Here is a 20,244-nt window from a genome sequence, read left to right on the forward strand (position 1 = left end):
GGACACTGGCCATCCCTGAGTAGCCTCCAAAATTCCCATCATGTGCCTTCATCTATTTAACTACCTACTTCAACATCTCCCACTAAGACTTTCCCAACTGCAGTGTCATTATCCCACTCCTGGATCATCTTCTAATTGCCTTAATCATCTTTAAGTACTTGTCACCAGAATGTTTGCGTCATCACCGATACAGGAAGTGGAATATATATCTGCTATTGTAGTTGGATGGATTTTAAGTTTTTTCTACATTAGGTCGTTAGGTCCATATATATTTGGACACTGACACAAGTTGTTGTTTGTTTGGGGGGGTTTTTTGTTGTTGTTTTTTACCCGTTTACTGAAACATACTCCATTTTAAATTATATGATGGACATAATGTGTAGACTTTCAGCTTTTACTTGAAGGTATCCATGTTCAATCTGGATGAAGGGTTTAGGAGTTTCAGCTCAACATGTGCCACCATTTTTTTAAAGTATTTGGACGATTGATTTAAAGGCTAGTTCATAGGCAGGTGGGGCAATTGCTTCATTATGTCATTATCAATTAAGCAGATAAAAGGCCTGGAGTTGATTTAAAGTGCGGTGCTTACATGTGGAAGATTTTGCTGTGAAAAGACGTGGTACAGTCAAATAAGTGTTCCATGCAGGTGAAACTAGCCGACCTTAACCTGCAAAAACAGAAGAAAAAAAAAAACAATTAGACAAATTTCTGCAATAGTAGGAGTGGCAAAATCTACACTTTGGTACATCTTGAGAAAGAAAAAAAAAAAAGCACTGGTGATTTGAACAACACAAAACAACCTGGACGTCCATGGAAAACAACAGTGGTGGATGATCGCAGAATCATTTCCATGGTGAAGACAAACCCCTTAAAGACAGCCAACCAAATGAGCAATGCTCTCCAGGGGTTAGGCATTGCAATATCCAAGTCTACCATGAAAAGTAAATATAGAGGGCTCACTGCAAGATGCAAACCACTGATAAAACTCAAGAATAGAGAGGCTCGATTGCACTTTCTTAAAAAAAAAAAAAAACATCTAAAAATGTCAGCACAGTTCTAGGAAAAATATTCTTTGGACAGATGAAACCATAATCAGTCTCTACCAGAATGATGGCAAAGTGTGGAACAGATCATGATCCAAAGCATACCACATTATCTGTAAAACACGGTGGAGGCAGTCTGATTTCCTGGGCGTGCATGGCTGCCAGTGGTACTGGGACACTAGTGTTTATTGATGATGTAACACAGGACAGAAGCAACCTAATGAATTCTGAGGTGTTCCGAGACGTACTGTCCTCTCATATCCAGTTAATGCAGTCAAATTGATTGGCCAGTGTTTCATTATACAGACAATAATGACCCAAAACATACAGGCAAAGCAACCCAGGAGTTTATTAAAGCAAAGAAGTGGAATATTCTTGAATGGCCAAGTCAGTCACCTGATCTTAAACCACTTGATTACAACAGTTACTACAGTTTAATACAATGAACTGGAACTGGTGTAACACCACATACAAAATTTTAATCAGCTTTTGCTTTAATACTGTAAAGTTAACATTAATATTAATATAAAAATACTACTGTTTAATGCTGAAATGAGAAATGTATGTATCTGAAGAAGCATGCAGTGAAGCAACTTGAAGGGTTTGTGGTTGTGCCCTTTAAATCATGCACCCTCACACTCAGTTAAGGTTTTTTGTTTGTTTGTTTTTTTTAAATCTTGAATATGTGCATCGGGATCTTATGGCAGGAAAGCTTAATCCACATTTTTAAGCTAAACTATATATGCAATAAAAATGAAAGTTTGTATTTTGTTTATGTTATTTAATTCATGTCAGTAGGACACCAACCCAAAATGCAAAATGTTAAATTCAATTCAATCCAGTCCAGTTTTATCTATAAAGCATCAAAGCACAACAGTTGCCTCTCGTTATTATTATTGATAACGAGGGGCTGCGGTTTAGGGAATGCCTCATTGGGATAGACGGGTGGAAACTAGACAAAGAGCAGAGAGAGGGTGAAACAAGAATAAATGTGTGTGTGGTGCAAGTAGGTATTTATAGACATATGACCGGAAGAGGAGTGTTTTGGGTGGAGTCTAGCTCCTGAAATTCAGAAAAATTAGCTCCAATTATGTGCACTAATTTAATTTCCCTGGCAGTGTGACTTCTTCCAGGTGTATGAGTGATGAGTGAGTTTTTTTTTCTGTCATTTACATTCATGCTACTGTGTGTGTGTGTGTGTGTGTGTGTGTGTGTGTGTGTGTGTGTGTGTGTGTGTGTGTGTGTGTGTGTGTGTGTGTGTGTGTGTGTGTGTGTGTGTGTGGGGTAAATGGAAAGTCAAGAGCTCAATAAATCAAAATCTAAGTGTGATGCTAAAGGAAGTTAAATCTAAAGTGAATACAGGTATTGTGGTATGAGGTGGTAAAGATCTTCTAGCTCCAAGAGTGTGTTGATTCCATCAGCAGCAACAAAGACGGGTACTATGGATGTTTTGATAAGACCACAGTTTAATATTAATTGAGAGTTAATTTGTCTGGGATTGCACCACTTTTCAGTCACAACTGGTGCAATCCCTATACATCTGGATGACAAGCAGGACTGGTCCTTGAACTGGTCTTCCTTAGATGTAACCCAAGAGGTTTTGTTGAAATTAATTGATCTCTATGTCGCCTCATTTTTTTTTCTGTCTTTGTGTTTGCAGTTTAAGATATTAATTTTCTTTTCACATTTTCCTGCCTCAACGTTTTGAGTTTAAGTTGTGTTTATAAAAGATTCGTTGTTTCATCATTGAGAATACAATACAACAGGCTTTTTAAATATTCATTAATTCAGTGTTTTCACAACAGAGTTGATTATAATCTCGTGGGGGAACCAGACAGGCAAATATCTATTAAAGTATGTTTTAAACCACATCAGGAGGCTATCTCAGAATCCATTTTGGTACTGTGTATGTGCTAAAACATTCCACATTTAGCATCAGCAATACATTAGTGGTCGCTTATTAATCAGAAGATGCCGTGGCCTATTTGATGAATTATTTATATCATCAGCACTCAACAAAAGCTCCTTTGATTTCACCCTACGAAAAATATTCACTCATTGGCACTTGTTGTGTGTGTTTGTGTAAATGTGTGTGTGCTTATAGTTCAGTTAAGTGATGTGATCTAAAACCAAACCACTGACCTTTCAGGCCGGTGCTCTCTGATGTCGATTTTTGGGATCAGTCCAGGACCTATTTTGGGATGAAATCGATGGCAGAGGTAGCCTTGGCTTTAAAGATGTATGAGCCCTATTTCGGGGCTTTCTGATACCAGTATCTGGTGTTTTACTGGCGGTTTGTGTTGGATATTTTAAGTGGCAAGTGGCGTCAGTGTACGGTAAGAAAAGATAAGGAGGAAGTGAGTATTTCACTCTGTTCATCTCTGGTTTCTTTGCTCATTTTCATGTTTCTTAGAAGCCCTTTAGATCAATTTAATAAATTACTCAGAATTTATGATTCGTATCATCAATTTCCCAAAGCTGGTACATTTAGAAAATGCTTTCAGTTAAACAGGACCTACTGTGCTTCTTCTTGTTTTATCTAATATGGCCAAAGTTTCAAATAAGTTCAGCATATGTGCAATTAATTCCTCTGAAAGGAAAGCTCAGGGTTTAGACTTTAGCTTTGACACTTTTTTCTACTCTTGGACTTCTATAATATCAGCCCACCTTCTGTTTGCAAGGGGCAGCCAATCAGAAGGCAATCAACTAAAAGTGAGAGGAGCTTTAATGCTGTTTGTTTCAGATCACTGATGAGCTGAGGGGCTAAGGCACAGTAAAAGATAAAAAGATTTATTTGAACTGTGAATCAATAAAATCAAAATAGCAGGCAGTAGTGGACTGGCAAGTGGAAGCACCAAAACATTTCCCGGTGGCCTAAAGGTCATTTTAGCCTGCCGTGAATTTGAGCAGCAATATTATAAAAGTGCGAATGAGTTGAGGGAACTATCAGACCACAGCAGATCTGTCTCTAGCGTCCTCCTCTGCCATATCTTCCCTTTGCGGATCCTCCATCATTACATCCATGAGATTTCTCTGTGGTCTTCAACTTCTTCTCCCTGGCAGCTCCATCTTTAACATCCTGCCTTCTCTGCACATGTCCAAACTGCTCAACCTGAGCTGTTCCTCTGATGTACTTATTTCTAATCTTGTCCATCCTGGTCACCTCCAGCATCATCAATCAGCCCCGTATGTGCTTAATGTAAGAGCTGTCATTTTTAATTATTATTTTCTTATTTTAATGGCTCCATCCTCCAGGATCTGAAAAACAAATGATGTGAGATGAATGTCACTTTCAGTTAATGCTGTTTATTTAGAGCAATATGCTTAAGAAGCTGCATCTTATGATCTTAGGAGTTAATACAATCCACTAATGGTAGACTCTGTTATCTATGATTTATCGCTGGATTTTATTGCTAAAGTTTCAAATTGAATGAGTAGGAAATTATAGAAGGTCTGCATGGACATAACTGTGAATGGAGAGAAAAACAATTTCTTAGTCTATGGAATTACATCCTCATATTACATCATGCACTTTGTGCATGTTGTCTCTTTAGTCTCCACTAGAGGGAGGCACACAGTAAAATGAGCTTTGAACAAGTGTCACAGGGCCTGAGGGAGCCTTGTCTCACTGTTTTTCTTTATTACATGAGAATGAGTGTGTGACAGGACTCCACCGAGGCATTAAATCTGTGCTGCAGATCCCAAGAGAGACGGGGGAACAATTAGAAAGTGGATCACGGAGATGACTGGGAAAATGAGATTCAGGACACCTGTTGACCTTTGTCACCACCCTCTCTGTGTCCTTAAAGGCAAATTATTTTTCCGCTTGTCACATTTAGCAGAAATCATTCTAATCTTTGTCAGCCATGCCTATTTAAAGCCGTCCTGCACTGATTTGATGTATTTTCCGGTCTCGTGTTGAGGTTGTTTTGATGGAAATGGGAGAAATGCAACTTTCTCTGCTTCCTCAGGAGTTCAGAGGTTAATTAGCAGAGAATAAGGTGTGATATGGAGGGAGGCTATAGAGGAGGAAGCTGCACAGCATCAGTCATTTGTTCTGTGGTGGATTTTCCTGATGCACCTCCTTGTGAATTTTGGATAATTTTTTTTATTGTTATCACTGACGACAGGAATAATATTTACTGGAGAAATCCCAAGCCAGCTTCAGCTTTTTGCCAAAAACCTAATCTATGTGGTGTGAGAATATTTGAGCTTCCTCTTTGTGTGATTGGATTTCCTGTGGATTAACGTGGTGATCCAGATTTTTTTGGGGGGATTTTTTACTCTCATCTGAAGCATTTGACGTTCATGAGGGAGTTGGACCATCACACCCTGCTTTTAATTGTGGAAAAAATCCTGTAACATTCATTGGAGCACAACAGATCACCGGGGTAAAAAAAAAACCAAAAAAAAACAGGCAGTCAATTAAAAAGGCAGAGGGGGAGAGCTAAATAAAGAATCATCAAGAAAAAAATGTGACATAAAAAGAGTGATGAGTGACTGACACTGTTTCAGAGACAGGAAAAGGCAGTGGAGAAGAGTGAGACTGTGAGAGGCAGATGGATTAAAACAGGTGTCTATAGAGAGTCCAGTGATGTCGAAATAGAGGCAAGGAAAATAACAAGAGAAGACGAGATAGAAGAAGAGGGGAAGATGAGTGTAAGATGGGAGACGGAGGGACTCCAGACAGTTGGCATCGTCTGCCTGGTGATCATGTTCCTCAAACTGATGCACCTGCTGGGCCTGATCGACATCACTGAGACCGGTGAGATGCCACAGGAGGGGGGAAGTGAGGAGGAGGAAAGACACGGAGCAATTTGTGAATGTTGTGAATGTGTCTGACCCAATTTGGATACGTGTAGATTATCAAGAGAGAAGAAGACATAGCTGTAAGAGACATGAGACAGCCACAGACTTTTTTTTGGCTTGGTTTTACACAGGCATCATTTTAAAGCTTGTTAGCTGAATAATTGATGTGAGTTGACAGTCAGTCCCTATCAACCTCTGGTAATAATTGCTCACATGTATATTCTTTTAACCCAAAGCTTTAAATATGTAAATCTTTTAAAAATGGCAATTATAGAAATACACAGTGTATTACTGATTCCTGAAATACTAATTTCAAACAGGAGTAAATAGTTTGATTTCAGTTTGGCATGAATACATATTTGATGGTCTGGTGAGTATTTGCAGCACTGGGGCATTAAAGGGGGAATTAACTATCATGGTAATACCAGTGCAGCAGTTTGGCTCGTGTTTTAGTGACAGTTAGTGACATTAAAATTGACACATGTTTAAAAAAACAACCATACTTTCCCAGTACCTCAGAGTGTGTATAGTACAGTAGCTACAGAAATCACTTCTGTTAGAGCAATGATTCCCCAGTACCAGTACAAGTACCCCCAGGGTACTTCTCCAGCCAGGGGAGTACGTGAAAGATCAGCTATTACTTAGGCCAGTTAAAGACTTTAGTGGACATTAACATGTTTAAGCACCCTCGAAAACATGATTCTTCACCCTCAATGAAGCAATAATTTTGAGTTAAATACAGGTGATATATATAATTAAAAGGTTTATTTATTCAGATAATAAATCATTAAGGAAAATGTGCTTATAAATTGAATCTTTGCCAATCAAGTCAATTTTATTTCACCAGATTCCATTAAATTTGACATTTTATCTTTTATTTATGTTACAAACTATACATGGAACATTCACATGTAATTAAATTAGAGGTAGAAGTAAAGCATTTTGGGCACAGGCTATTTGACTGCATAAAACCTCTCTAAAAGAAATAAATGAGGAGTAAAACAAAGAAGAAAAACTGATTTACTTTTATCCAAAGAGAAATCAACGATTAAGATAGTTTTCTAAAATTATGCCTAACACTTTACATTATTACATAATGCATTGCAAATCCCAGCAAAGTGAAGTCTGCCATTTTCATTCTTAATGTATTATAATAGTTTTCAGTGTATTTTGTAGATTGTGTTCTGTGTGTCTGAATTTTCTGAAGTTTTGAGCCCTGGGTTCAACATTTCCATGGTAACAGATGCCTCCGCCAATCAGACGCCACTGTTTCAATTTAGGATTGTGGGTAGAGTAAAAAAAGCCTTTTCATTACAACGAAAAGGTTGATATACAGACCTGTGCTTTCTGTAGGAATACTTACCATCATCCCATGTTTTAGATTGTAGTAAGGCGTAACTCTGAATGTTTATGGCTCATAATGAATCAGGTTTTTATTTCCACAAACTAAATGCTGACCTGCAGAACTCTCGTCACCAATAGTTTTTCTTGGTTATTCTGTATTATTTTGTATCATGCAGGAGATACAGAATAATCATGCTCTGATGGGATCATATGAGCGTTATTTTCTTTAATAGAATTTGAAATTATTAAAAATGTGCAGGTTAGATTCATTTTAGATTAGAATCTTTAGCAGGCAAATTAAACTTTTTTGCAGAAATGTTGCAAAAATGCATTGAACAGTCTGAAAATTTAGAGGGGAAAAAGGAAAATGTGTGGACTTTTGAGAAAGTATTTCATCCTACCGGGTGCCTTTTCTGATATAACTGGGTTACAAGAGCATGACCGTCTTTGACAGCTGCACCCATACAGACAAGGTCAGAAGCCATCTTCTTCTCACATTGTGCAAGAATAAATGAACTATAAAGAAATGTTGAAGAGCGGATCACATTCCAGTTTTAATCCCCTTCTCTGTGGTTTGGGTTTATGTTTCACAGCGTATCATATTTCCCCGCTCTGCTGGGTGTTTTATCCGAATATGACATGAATCCTCTCCTTTGGACCCAGCGTGTAAACCACACAGCGTCCGATCTGACTTGACATGTTTTCTTTTTGTTTTTTGTTTTTTTCTTCCTCTTACTGTCACTCTCCCACTGTTCTCCATTTACGCTCTTTCACTCCATCTCGGTGTCGACACCCGTCCACCTCCTCCACCTCTGTTCTTTCTGTCTAAAGATGGTGAGTATGTAACAGCACGAGTCCAACCAAACGGAGAAAACTTCCCTCCTTTTTTAAAAGTGTTTTCTTTTTGCCCGGCTGTGCAGTGCTTTCTCTTAGTGTGCAATGGTAACCAATGTCACGACACTTCATTTGAGTGAGAAAGTGTCTTTGATCTAAATGATCAAACTTAGGTTTTCTGTGGTGGCTTTTGTTTTGAAAGTCGCTCCATATAAAGTCAGCCAGATTTGAAACATTTCCCACACGTCTACCTTCAGGATAGGCTGATTTTTGTTCTATAATAACTTTTTTATGTTTAATGAAGGTATGCAAACTTTTACTTTTATACTATAAATATACTTTCCAAGTTACAGGCCCTTGAAGTACATAGAGATTGGCTGGAATTCAGTGCTTTTTAATGGCCTTTCATTTTTAAATGCTTGAACCTGATTAAAACTGATTTGGTTGTAGTTTTTAACTATGTTTAAACAAGGCAATAAAAAAAAGTGATAAATTTCAACCTTCCTTTTATATATTTCAAGGGCCTGTAGCTCAGAAACTACTCATACATTATTGACCAACAATATCAGCTGATTCTGATGGGGCCATGTGGGATGCATTGATTGAATTCTCATAAAATGACCCTCCAAGTTTGGTGACATGTCCACCATAAAGAAAGTACCTCCTCCTCTTATTTTACTCCCTTGTTCGCCTGCCTTTTCCTCCTCCACGGTTTTTTGATAATTCTCTCTTTTGAACTTCGAACATTTTCCTCTTATGCCTCCTCCTGTTGAATATGTGAACCCACCCACACCCCATCTCCGAATGTTGACCTGCATCCTCTCACTCAATGTCTGCCCCATCCTCCCTCTTTTTTCTTTCCATCCTTCCCTCCCTTCATCACTTCTCTCTCCTTCTCCCCTTCTTTACTTTTCCTCCTTTCTGTCTGTCTATCCATCCCTTTCTCTCTGTCTCTCTTCCTCCCACAGACAGCAGCGACAGTGATTTGGAGCTGTCGACTGTGCGTCACCAGCCAGAGGGGCTGGACCAGCTGCAGGCTCAGACCAAGTTCACCAGGAAGGAGCTTCAGTCTCTGTATCGAGGCTTCAAGAACGTGCGTCTAGCTGCTCCTTCTGCTGAGACCAGCCTAATTGCTTTGCTATTATTACTATGCTTTATATAGAGCTGAATTATTATTCTAACATGTATATCTCCTTTTTCCTCCTCTCTTGAGCAGGAGTGTCCCAGCGGACTGGTTGATGAGGAGACATTCAAGTCCATCTATTCTCAGTTCTTTCCCCAAGGAGGTTAGACATTAAAACAATCTCCTCTTTTTCTGTCCTTTTTAGTGAGGGACTGAGGGTCATATTTTTCCACATCTGATTTATATTTCATAACTTTGACCTCCTAAGACCCAAACTCTTTCATGGCATGCATTTTTAATTTCTCTTTGCTATTTGGGCTGATTGGGACCTGATGAATGTAAAAACAAAATTATCTGATTTCTTTTTTTTTTTTTTTGAGAAAAATGAGACCCACATATGAGGACATTCGTTTTAAATTTTGATAGAGCAGTGGCAGTATAATGTCCTCCTAAGTGGATATCAGGCCCTTGTAGAGAAAAATTTAGTATTTTGGTCTAGACCAGCGGTCCCCAACCCCCAGGCTTCAGACCGGTACCGGTCCGTGAGTCGTTTGGTACCGGGCCACGAGAGTTGAGGCTCAGGTCTGAAATGTATGTGTTTCAGGGTTTTTATCGGTTTTCAGCGTTATTTTGTTATGGTTTTTATCGTTAACTCAGTTTTCCTCGGTCTTTTCACGTGTGTTATGAATAAATCTTCTTTTTTTGGTACCGGTACTAGTTTTATTTTGTTGTATTTATCTGCGACACCTTAAAGGCCGGTCTGTGAAAATATTGTCGGGCATAAACCGGTCCATGGCGCAAAAAAGGTTGGAGACCGCTGGTCTAGACGACCCAAAATGTGATGTCCACATGTGTGGACGCCAGGTCCTAGGAGGTTAAACAAGATTTAAACAAGATGCACACCCAATTATTTTGTTCCTGAAGCAGGCTTGAAATATGCCTCCATTCAGGAAAGAGAAACAAGGGTTACCCCAGTAGGTGTCAAAGGGGGAATGAGTTAAAAGCATTTAGTATGAGAAGTAAAAGTATGTGGCTACAAGAGCCACATGCTGCAATATTCAGTTAAAATTCAGTTTATCATGCTTTAATGCTGCCCTATTAAAATAATTTAATAGCATTAAAAAATACACAGTGTGTCAGAATTAATCTGAAACTGAAAAGTCCAGTATGACAAAGTCTGAAAGAATACCCAGACTGCCACCTTCAGATGAGAGGAAGCTGCTTTGGATGCTCAGGAGCAACCCAGGAGCCATCAGTGCTCAAGCCTGCTATGAACTGGAAACCAGTGAAACACCAGCTTTATTGGCTGAATATGTTTTACATCGCCATGGACTAAAAGGGTGTTGACTACATGGACAAGTCAAAGCCTTCTGGAGAAAAGTGACACAAAAATTGATCTATTTGGGTACAATGACATGAGGCATTTTTGGAAGAGTGTCATGTCTCCCTCCCCTTACCCCTGTTGGAGGGTTCTTTCTGTTAAAAAGGAGGTTTTCCTTCCCACTGTCGCCAAAATATTTGGTCATGGGGGGGTCGTCTGGTTGTTGTTGGTTTCTCTGTATTGTAGGTTCTTCATCTTACAATACTAAGTGCCTTGAGGTGATTATTGTTGTGATTTGGTGTTATATAAATAAAACTGAACTGAATTGAAGGCGAAGCGAAGCTTTACAACCCAAGAACAATGCACTGCAACAGTGTTGCAACAGGACGCATCAAAACACACACAAAAACTAGTTCTAGAATTGAAACCGCAGGCTAACCTCTGGAACAGCCTTTCCAAAGTCCCAACTTCAATCATGAAAACTTGTTAACAATGTTTGAAAACTGGGTCTCCCTCTCCTTTGCTTTTTTGGGTGCTTTGTTAAAAGCACTACATTAAATCCGCATCTTCTTTCATCTACAGATGCAACCACCTACGCTCACTTCCTGTTCAACGCGTTTGACATGGACAGAAACGGTTCAATCCGTTTTGAGGACTTCGTCATCGGCCTATCAGTGTTGCTCAGAGGTTCGGTCACCGAGAAGCTCAACTGGGCTTTCAACCTTTACGACATTAATAAGGATGGTTACATCACCAAAGAGGTGTGTGTGTGTGTGTGTGTGTGTGTGTGTGTGTGTGTGTGCGTGCGTGCGTGCGTGTAAGATATGTCATTTTTTTGACAACAAGACAAAGACAAATTTCATATTCTGTCACCTTTGTTACATCCAAAACTGTTTAAACTGACATGAAGTAGAAGCAACTAATAACTGATTTCATATGTGTACACTTAAGTGCTTTACAAGAAGATAAATGTTTTTTGTTTTTTTTAAAAACCACACTCACTAGCTCACCTTCTCAATCTAGATTCTGGGTCTAGATACTGATCAGGGGCCTTAAACCAGGCAGAATTATATATTTTTGTTAGTAATAACTATTATGTCCTATTTAAGCAGTTAATAAGCATTTTAATAATGCTTATTAACTGCTTATTAAGGTGTTAATAAGCATATTAAGCCCATTACTTGAGGCAGATATGCCTGTTTGTATTTGTAGAGAATAGCATGTTGATTGGCTTCACTTTGAGAAACTACACCAGTCGCAGACATTTAAAGGAGAGCTCTTATACTCGTTTTCCATGGTATAGGTGACCTGAATGATGATTGTGCCTTTGGCAGTTTCAAGCTAAATAAACATATGTAGACATTTAGCCTCAAGGGCTGTCTGTCTCTATCTATCTGCCCTGATACAATCTCATCTTTCTCAGAGACTGGCTTTTTTTTTGTTTTTATTAAAAACAGCCAAGATGGGACAACTAAATTAAATTTCCGTTTTAATCATATAATATAGAGTTTGTACATTTTAAAATTCATAGTAGGTAAACAAAACACTGAAACAGTTGGCTGTTTTAGGTAAAAAGTGAATTATATTCACTCCCTTTCCTTCTCTGCTTCTCTTCAGGAAATGCTGGCAATTATGAAATCAATCTATGACATGATGGGGAGGTATACCTACCCTTGCGTGCGGGATGAAGCACCCTCTGAACATGTCGACAAGTTCTTTCAGGTTCTGATTCCACACAATTAAATATAATTTCTAGATTATAGTTTTTCATTGAGTCATGGATAACAGACTTAGGGGTAATAAGATTTAGCCTTGAGGCAGATGACTAATGCCCAAAGTTATGATGAAAAGACTGGTGATGGCTCAGATTGACTCCCTTTTCCATAAAAGCTATTGTAAGCCATACATAACTACATTAGAGCATCTTAGAATATCTGTCATAGATAAAGACAAACGTCTAGGTATAAACGCAAACAGAGCCATTTATGAAAAGTTTTCCTTTGTAAAATATAATTTGGTTGGAAATGACCCTACTCATTCATTTTGGTCTCTTAAGAGTTAAATATCGTAAATATTGTCTCACTAATGTCTGCTTTCTCTTCTTATTTTTTCTGTTTTTTCAGAAAATGGACAGGAACAGAGATGGTGTAGTGACTATTGAAGAGTTCATTGAGACCTGTCAGAAGGTGATGCACACTTTTTTGTCCCACACACCAGTCAGTGTAAATCACAATTACAGTATTGCAGTAGATCAAGGTTCTTGGTTCAATGTCAGCTACAGCATGACGGCACTCACACTGACTAGTGTTATCTCCCTTCACACATATTGTAAACCCTGACATGTTATTTTTGGAGGAATATTACACTTTCTAGTCTGTAATGATCATATTCTGTATTTATATGCGGACTTTGCCTTTACTAATTATAGCGTGTTTATTTTTGAATCACCTTTAATCCTGTGTTCTTCTATATGTGTCTCCACTTCTTTCTCACAGTCAGTACTGTAAGGAAAAGAGACCTGATTACACCTAATTTCCTTTTTTAATACCCAATTCATGAACTTAAAAACGTCAGTGATAAAAACTCAGCTTCACATCCTCAAAGATATCTCTGCAGTTAATAACCAGAACCAGATGTTCCTCATATCAATACACTATTTTGGTTGAAAAATGTTTATAAACTAATATCCTTAATCATGAACATTCTCTGAAGGAAAGCACTTCCTCTGTATTTTGCTATATTAAGCTCCTGGTGTTTAATTTGTCACAGTCAGTATCTACACAATGTTAACAAACACTAAAACAGTGTTTACTCATCATCTAGTTATTTGGGCAGGCTACTTTTTCAGATTTTTTATGTCTGCTAGACAACCTTGACATAAACACAGTTTTTTTTTCTTAGATTTTTTACAGTAAAGTCAGTAGGCCTTACCAGGAAGACATCTCTGTACTGGAAAAGAAAGAAATTTTAAAACACACCTCCAAAAGCTGTAACTTGTTAACTGGGCAACAGTAAAAGTCATTATCTCCTGATAAAGGGTAGTTTTGAGTGTTGGCACTCACTACCAGCAAGTAAAAACTTGTAATGAGGCAATTAATTGACTTTTGACCCCGTTTCTTAACTGTTTTACCACAAAATTTTCTTTAGATTGTATGCGCAGTTTCGTGGATGTCAGTTTTCTTACCGACTTCACAAGTAGTTGAGGTCAAAGTATGTACACTAACTTATCTTGTGTTTTGGTTGGTGTAAAACACTGGGTTTTTAGATTATTAGTCATTATTTATTTTGAGACCATCTGTGTGTGCTGTTTACCCCAAACTCAAATATTGGTCAGTGCCTCTGATGCAGCTCTGCAGCTGTTTTAACATGCTTCAATCAACAGAGATAAAAATGGAAAATTCAAGCCAGTGCATTTACGTAACGAGCAGAGAGTGTTCCAGTTATTTTACTCAAACTGTAGACGTACTGTAGCATGCTTTATTTACACACAATTTTTTTTAAAAATACCGATAACACTAAGGCGCAAAAGAATTACAATCTGAGAACTTTGAATTAACACAAACAATAGACTGAATGCTGCTGCTTTTCCCCAACAGGCTGTGTGTAATAGATGGATTACCACCAGGGGATGACTTGATCGATGACCTCAGTAAATCTTTTTCCTTAGTTAGTGGTCTCAAACACCAGTTCAAGTGTCATTGAATATAAAGTTTGGTGAAAAAGAATGTTTTTCTAGGGCTCTAAGTACACCCTAGATTTCATTTTCTGTATTTTCTGCATGACTTTCTCAGTGTCTCACATCACTCTTCTATACAGCATTGCCTCAGTTGACTGCATTCAGTCTTCTTCTCTATCAAGCACATCAAAAAACTGAAATTAGTTGTCTATTAGATATTTGTAAAAACAAGCTCAGTCTCTAATCTGTGCCCCTATAAAGAAACATGACATGGTGGAAGATTTATATTCGCAGTTGCTGATAATGACTCAGTTCTTTTGGCTATAAACAGTGCCACCATGGCCATTTGTTATATCTGAAACTTTGACCTAATCAGCGTGAACATTTGTTTCCTTCTGAATTTGCTGACAGATGTTTTTTCTTTATCGTTTTATTTGCAGGATGAGAACATCATGAACTCCATGCAGCTGTTTGAAAATGTGATATAAGAATCTGGACGTCCTCAGCTGTTTTCCTTCATTAGCACAACTCGCATACAAACAGAGCAAAGTCATGCACTCCACCCAATGCCGCTGACTCCACAATAACGTAAGACACCCTGATACATAATGTAGCTCCAGTGAAGATGCAGGGACTAGAGGTTTTTCTATTTCTCGCCACACTCTTTTAATGGTATCTTGTGACTGTTTCTGGATTACAAAAACTGCCTCATGTCAAAGGAGACATTCTTGGATGACTTTTTTGTCCTCGGTGGCTCAACAGACATGCTGATTGTGCTTTGATCAGCGGACAAAAGCCACAAGGAACGAAGAGGCTCACAGAAATTGACAAACTACATGGATACTAACTTTAACAATAACATACAGTATATACACTCACATATGGAAAAGCCTGCTGTTTCCTCAGATTTTTTTATAGCACTGGATGGAGAAAAAAATCACAGTGAAAAAAAAAGACATGAACTAAAGCATGTTTGTCATCAGATATGTCATGTGGAATTAGCTTGCACTACAGTTTTATGACTATGTATTATATGTGCCTGAAATAAAGGCACTGTAGATACCTGCACCTGATATACCACTGAAGAAAACCAGTGTATATGTATATACATGTAAAGTTAATAATTATATCTAATGCATTGTGTTGGTCTAATCTGTGCTCCACCAAGTGATGGAATAGGACCAGTGCTCAATATTTGTTTAAGAAATTTCAATGTTAATCACTTTTTAAAAAAATGGTTAGTAAGCGTTGTTGGAATTTGGGATATTTAAATGTTTCTCTTCTTTTTTTATTTTTGTTTTGGAAGATTATGTTTGCTGATCAGATTACAAAAATGAGTCTTTGCACAACCGTGAAGAAAGACACATCAAACTAAGACCTTTTCTTTAGTATCTGTGAGCATGCTGACTCCACAGTGCCACAGTGTCATGTACAGTACAGTAGGACCTTTGTGATGTCAGGTAATTAAAGATGCTGTCTACAGGTGCGACTTCTTCTCTTTATTGTGGTTAACCAGTGGTTAACCAGTGCATTCAAATGATGATTCAGAAAATCTTTCATTATAAAAAGTCAATTTCTATTCCTCTGTATTTAGTGTTACATGCTGGCTTTGGAGCATTGCCCTGTTGTGTGACCCGGCTTATGCAATTACGGCTATTCTTCCAGTCTTTCTTGATCATACTGTCTATTACTGCATGCATAATGCGATAATGCGTTCCTCAGCCTGACAGGGGTCACACTGATACTTTGATACGATCCCTCAGAGTGACCACTAACCTGATGATGTCAAGCCCACCCACTTAAACAATAGAATTGAATACAGTAAAATTATTATTTTAAGTGGTGCTTATTAATGTGCAGAGTAGATCAAGTTAACACAAAAGGGAAGACAATGACATGAACATATTTAATTTAGCAGCATATTTATTGATTGAACATTCAGGCTTTGGGTGAACAGGTTGCACAACATCACTGTAATGTGTGACATGAAAGGCTAAAAAGCACGCATTGATTTTCTCAGGAATTGGTTAAGGGCCAAAGCTGGGATTGAAGTCAGTAATTAGACATATTTATCAGTTGTAAAACATAAAGTTTTACAACACAGTGGCAAAAGCAGGGATCTCATGATGAGTCCAAGATAGTTCAAGATTCAAGATTCTTTATTCGTCACATGCATAGTTATACAAGTACAACACGCAGTGAAATGTAACCTGACACACTCCTCGACTTGTGCAAAAAGGGGGAGAGAAGAAGAACATTATATATTATATACATTAGGTGAATGTGCAGTAGTAGCATTGTATGCAGCAAGCAGGTGAATTCTGTACATTAAGCGAATTAAATAAGAACAGACAATCTGAATGTGAAGTATGCGATACACACAATGTTTCAAACAGAAACAAACAGAAAGAAGACACTGTCATCACATAATCGCCACCACCTGTGGCTCACCTGCCTCCCAGTACCGCCCCCTTGAGCTCACTGCACCACTCCTACTCAGACAATATGAACATATTTAAAAATAAAAAAGAATTTGAAATGTACATTGTGCCGGTGGGTGTCTAGAAGAGAGTCCTGTCTCAGTCACTTATGGATGCTGTGTGAGAGGGTGTATGTGTGTGTTTGTGGGGGGGGGGGTGTTATGGTTTAGGGCCCGGAAGGCTTGGGGATACAAGCTCCTCTTGAGTCTCTCTGTCCTAGCCCGGATGATTTCAGAAGTTGGAACAGTTTGTTGCCAGGATGGGACGGGTCCTTCAGTATCTGCGCTGCTCTAGTCCGGCATCTCCTGGTGTAGGTGTCCTGAAGTGGAGGGAGAGCAATCCTGTAGCAGTGCTCTGCTGTACGGATCACTCTCTGAAGAGCGTTTTGGTCCTTAACACAGCTGTTCCCAAGGATGTGATGTTCTGTGTGAGGATGTTCTCCACAGAACCCTAAATACACAATACAAGCCCAGAGCCCCGAAAGCTCGTTTTAATTGTTTAGGAGGCTGCAGAAAACTTACAGCCAGGTTATACAAGCGGGGTTATAATTACAGAACCTGTCCTTGAAGGGGGGGGGGGGAGTCTGGGCTGCGTCACGTTCTAAGTCGCTTCTGATTGGTTAAGGTGGGGCGAAAGCTTACATAGGCACCCGACGTCACGGGCGATGTGGGCATGCGTCCTGATGAGCGTCATTCCCGTGGCTTTATGAAAGGCGAAATCCGTCCACGCGAAGCTGTTTCGAAACCGAGGGGAAGCAGGTCGTCTAGGAAGAACTGGGTTTAAGGACAGTCTCCCAATCTCTTCGCCGCCGTCCGCTGCGCGCGTGTGAGCCACTTTCCGCCTTCAACTGTCGTCTGCGCGTGCCTCCCGCCTCGCACAGCTTCAACAACACAAGCCACGGGGACAAGCCAGCGTTAGCCGAGAAGGGAAGTGGACTCTGTCTACTCTTTTATCAGGTAGGTGAGTGCAAAACGTGCCACGTTATTTTTAATTCCAGTGCCTTGTGAGTGTTAGGCACCCCTGCGTTGGTTTCCCACTCTGTACGCCGTCTCAGTTTAGGGGCTGGAGTTGGCAGAAGATAACCGCTAGCGGTTAGAGGTGTGTGAGCTCCCCTCTCTCTCTCTCTCTCTCTCCTCAGAGGACTTCGTGGGCCGCCTCGACCGTGGCGATGCTGATGCTGAAAGTGTGACCGTGAAAATAAAGGCCCAGATAGCCAGGGTTCTGTTAGGGTTCCAGTACTAGTCACCTTTCTCCTCTTTAGCTCATATTTTTTTTTTACTTATCAGTATGAGGTTTAGGGCAGATGTATCAAGGTTTCTAGATAATGAGGGCTTTATTGTGACTCTTACAACACACAAAACATAATACAGATAGGCTAAGTATGCATGAATAAAAACCCTTAATGAATCAAGCAGCACTAACTGCTACACTAATGCACATTTGGCTTTTAGGATTTACTGGCAATTGATAATGGCAGTGTCCTAGAAACGTGGCTAGGCAGGTGGGTGTATGCTCACAGTACATGTGCATCTATCACATGACCAATAAGTGGCCCAAAAAACCCAACCCAAAAGCCAAATGGGCAGTGCCTGGAGGTGACATGGCTATTTACGATTGCATGAGAATTGCATTATAAAATTTACTTTGTATCAACACCCAGATTCCAGGTAGCAGCTCGACTGCTTTATTTTCCTCTCTGAGTAGTTTAAATTTCAAATGAAACTGCCATTCTCAGAGCAGGGACCTTTGATACAACTGCACCTGCTTACACGGGGCTTTGTTGTGAAAGTAATGCTTTCAGCTTGTGGTTGTCATCATCAGGGTCCTCAGATCAGTCACAATTGTCATGAGAAGTGTCACAGTAATGCAATCCATGAGATATTTTAATCTGTAATATGACTGAGATTTGGCCGTTTTATTCTTTCAAACTGCTGACATTAGTTATAATGCCAGCATTGATGGGGTTGTGGACTGATTTGATATAAATTTCTTCCACAAAACACACAACGCAACTGCTGTTTAAGCAGGGGATTTAGTGCATTTTTTCCATTTACCAAATAAATACCGTGGTGTAACATAGCTGGTTTTCTGTAAGCTTTAAATAAATACTTTTGCCAGACCAAATGGCCAGTAGCACATTTGTGTCCCGTCCACAAATAAACAATTCCTCTAGCCTCATTTCCCCCTCTAAAATTGTGTTTTTGAAAATTCTTACTGCAGTCTGTTAGTGCTTGTAGTACATCCCTGCACCACCCTTACATGCAAGGTATTATCCTATGTCATTTAACCTGTAGTTTTCACAGCACTTGAGTGGACAAGATTTGTGACATTTTTTTCTTCAGCTGTGTTTAGTTTAGTTTTTAGATTTTCTTTTATTTAATTTTGTGTAGCTGTTTTTCTTGGTGATGAATATTCACAGGTAGTATGCATCGACATGGAGGTGACCTGCTTTTGAGCTCAAGATTTTTCTGACCTACTACATGCAAAAGAAAAGGATGCATACACAAGGAGTGATGTCCTGGGTTAATAGACATGTATGTAATCCCAAATATAAACCCATACAAGTATAATTAAGTAGTTGTTGAACTTAAATTATGAAAAACTGAGAAGTGCAAATACAGCTAAAGAATATTTAAAGGATTTTTCTTAGGAATGTTATCCGGATAGTAGATTAAAATCAGCCATTTTCTTCATAGATAATGGGGGTTTTAAGGAAATTTACTAAAATGATATTTATGACAATATAGAAAAAAATACTAAGTTTTATTGGTGTTTGCAACACAGAATGATGGGCGTTTTCCATCCTTTCCCAGTAATCTACAGTCATCGATGACAGACTACCTAAACTGAAGTCTGGCTTTATCAGAGTGCCAATACCAGCATTATTACAGTGCAATTGTAGTGACACAGCATTATATACGATGATGCAGCTTAAGTCTGGGATGTTTTAACTCGCTGTTTAAAGCCCTGCTTTTCCACCATTTAACTACATCCTTAATTTCCATGCAATGTTTGTTCCTGTCATATTGAGTGCACCTAGCGAGTGCTCCAGTGATGTGCCATTGGTTCGTTTACTTTTGGGTCACACATCACCAGTTGCTAATATCTCCTTGCATGCTGTCATACTTGATTGTACTTGTTGTCTGTGGTGTTTTTGGTTTTCTATATGATTTGTTTTATTTTTCTCCCCCTCAAGAGGTGAAACAGCCAAAGAATTGTGCTTTGTTGGCGGTCTGACCTCTTGTAAACAGGCAAACTACTTCAATACTATTGACAAAGCTCTTGCTCTAAGTGTTTGGGCTTGTCTTGTTTATTTGCGTGGTAGGTAATTTTAACTCATGCATTGGTATAGTATGATATGGCCCAGCCCTAATAAGGTTTTCAGTCTTTCAGATGTAACAGATGGCAGTTAATAAACCTTGGGGCAGATGTATGAGCTATTGATCCATAGGTGCTGTGATGTAGAGGGGGGGAGCTCAGTGAGTGCAGCAGTGACTGTCTGAAAGAAAGGGGAAGATACAGATGAAAAGCCATTTGTAACCACAGATTGTTCTGTAAGCTGTTTAGCCAGTCACACTTATTCATATTGGGGACCAAATGAAAGTGGAGCACTT

The 20,244-nt window shown here is 39.1% G+C and overlaps 2 protein-coding genes across 11 annotated transcripts in view; both read left to right on the top strand.

The window, feature by feature from the left end:
* The window catches only part of kcnip3b (Kv channel interacting protein 3b, calsenilin), a 66,892-nt gene extending 51,259 nt beyond the window's left edge, over positions 1-15,633 (top strand). For both annotated transcript variants that reach the window (XM_080894521.1, XM_080894522.1), the window contains 6 exons: positions 8,999-9,123; positions 9,247-9,316; positions 11,057-11,235; positions 12,092-12,196; positions 12,598-12,660; positions 14,591-15,633. In XM_080894521.1, the coding sequence (XP_080750647.1) occupies positions 8,999-9,123; positions 9,247-9,316; positions 11,057-11,235; positions 12,092-12,196; positions 12,598-12,660; positions 14,591-14,638 (590 nt within the window). In that variant the 3' untranslated portion in view covers positions 14,639-15,633. The remainder of the gene's footprint in view (positions 1-8,998; positions 9,124-9,246; positions 9,317-11,056; positions 11,236-12,091; positions 12,197-12,597; positions 12,661-14,590) is intronic.
* Positions 15,634-17,294: 1,661 nt separating this feature from the next.
* Positions 17,295-20,244, top strand: part of slc23a2 (solute carrier family 23 member 2) — a 37,833-nt gene continuing 34,883 nt past the window's right edge. For 4 of the 9 annotated variants that reach the window (XM_080893381.1, XM_080893383.1, XM_080893386.1 and 1 more), the window contains exon 1: positions 17,295-17,586. Coding sequence is in view for 2 of the 9 variants with exons in the window: in XM_080893380.1 (XP_080749506.1) it covers positions 19,111-19,164 (54 nt within the window). In the remaining 7 variants the exon portion in view is untranslated. Of the gene's footprint in view, positions 17,591-18,979; positions 19,165-20,244 lie in introns of those variants that run through there. The other 5 variants (XM_080893382.1, XM_080893384.1, XM_080893387.1 and 2 more) reach the window with 3 other exon arrangements.

This window comes from Rhamphochromis sp. 'chilingali' (genome assembly GCF_963969265.1).
Source record: "Rhamphochromis sp. 'chilingali' genome assembly, chromosome: 10".
Lineage (NCBI taxonomy): Eukaryota > Metazoa > Chordata > Actinopteri > Cichliformes > Cichlidae > Rhamphochromis > Rhamphochromis sp. 'chilingali'.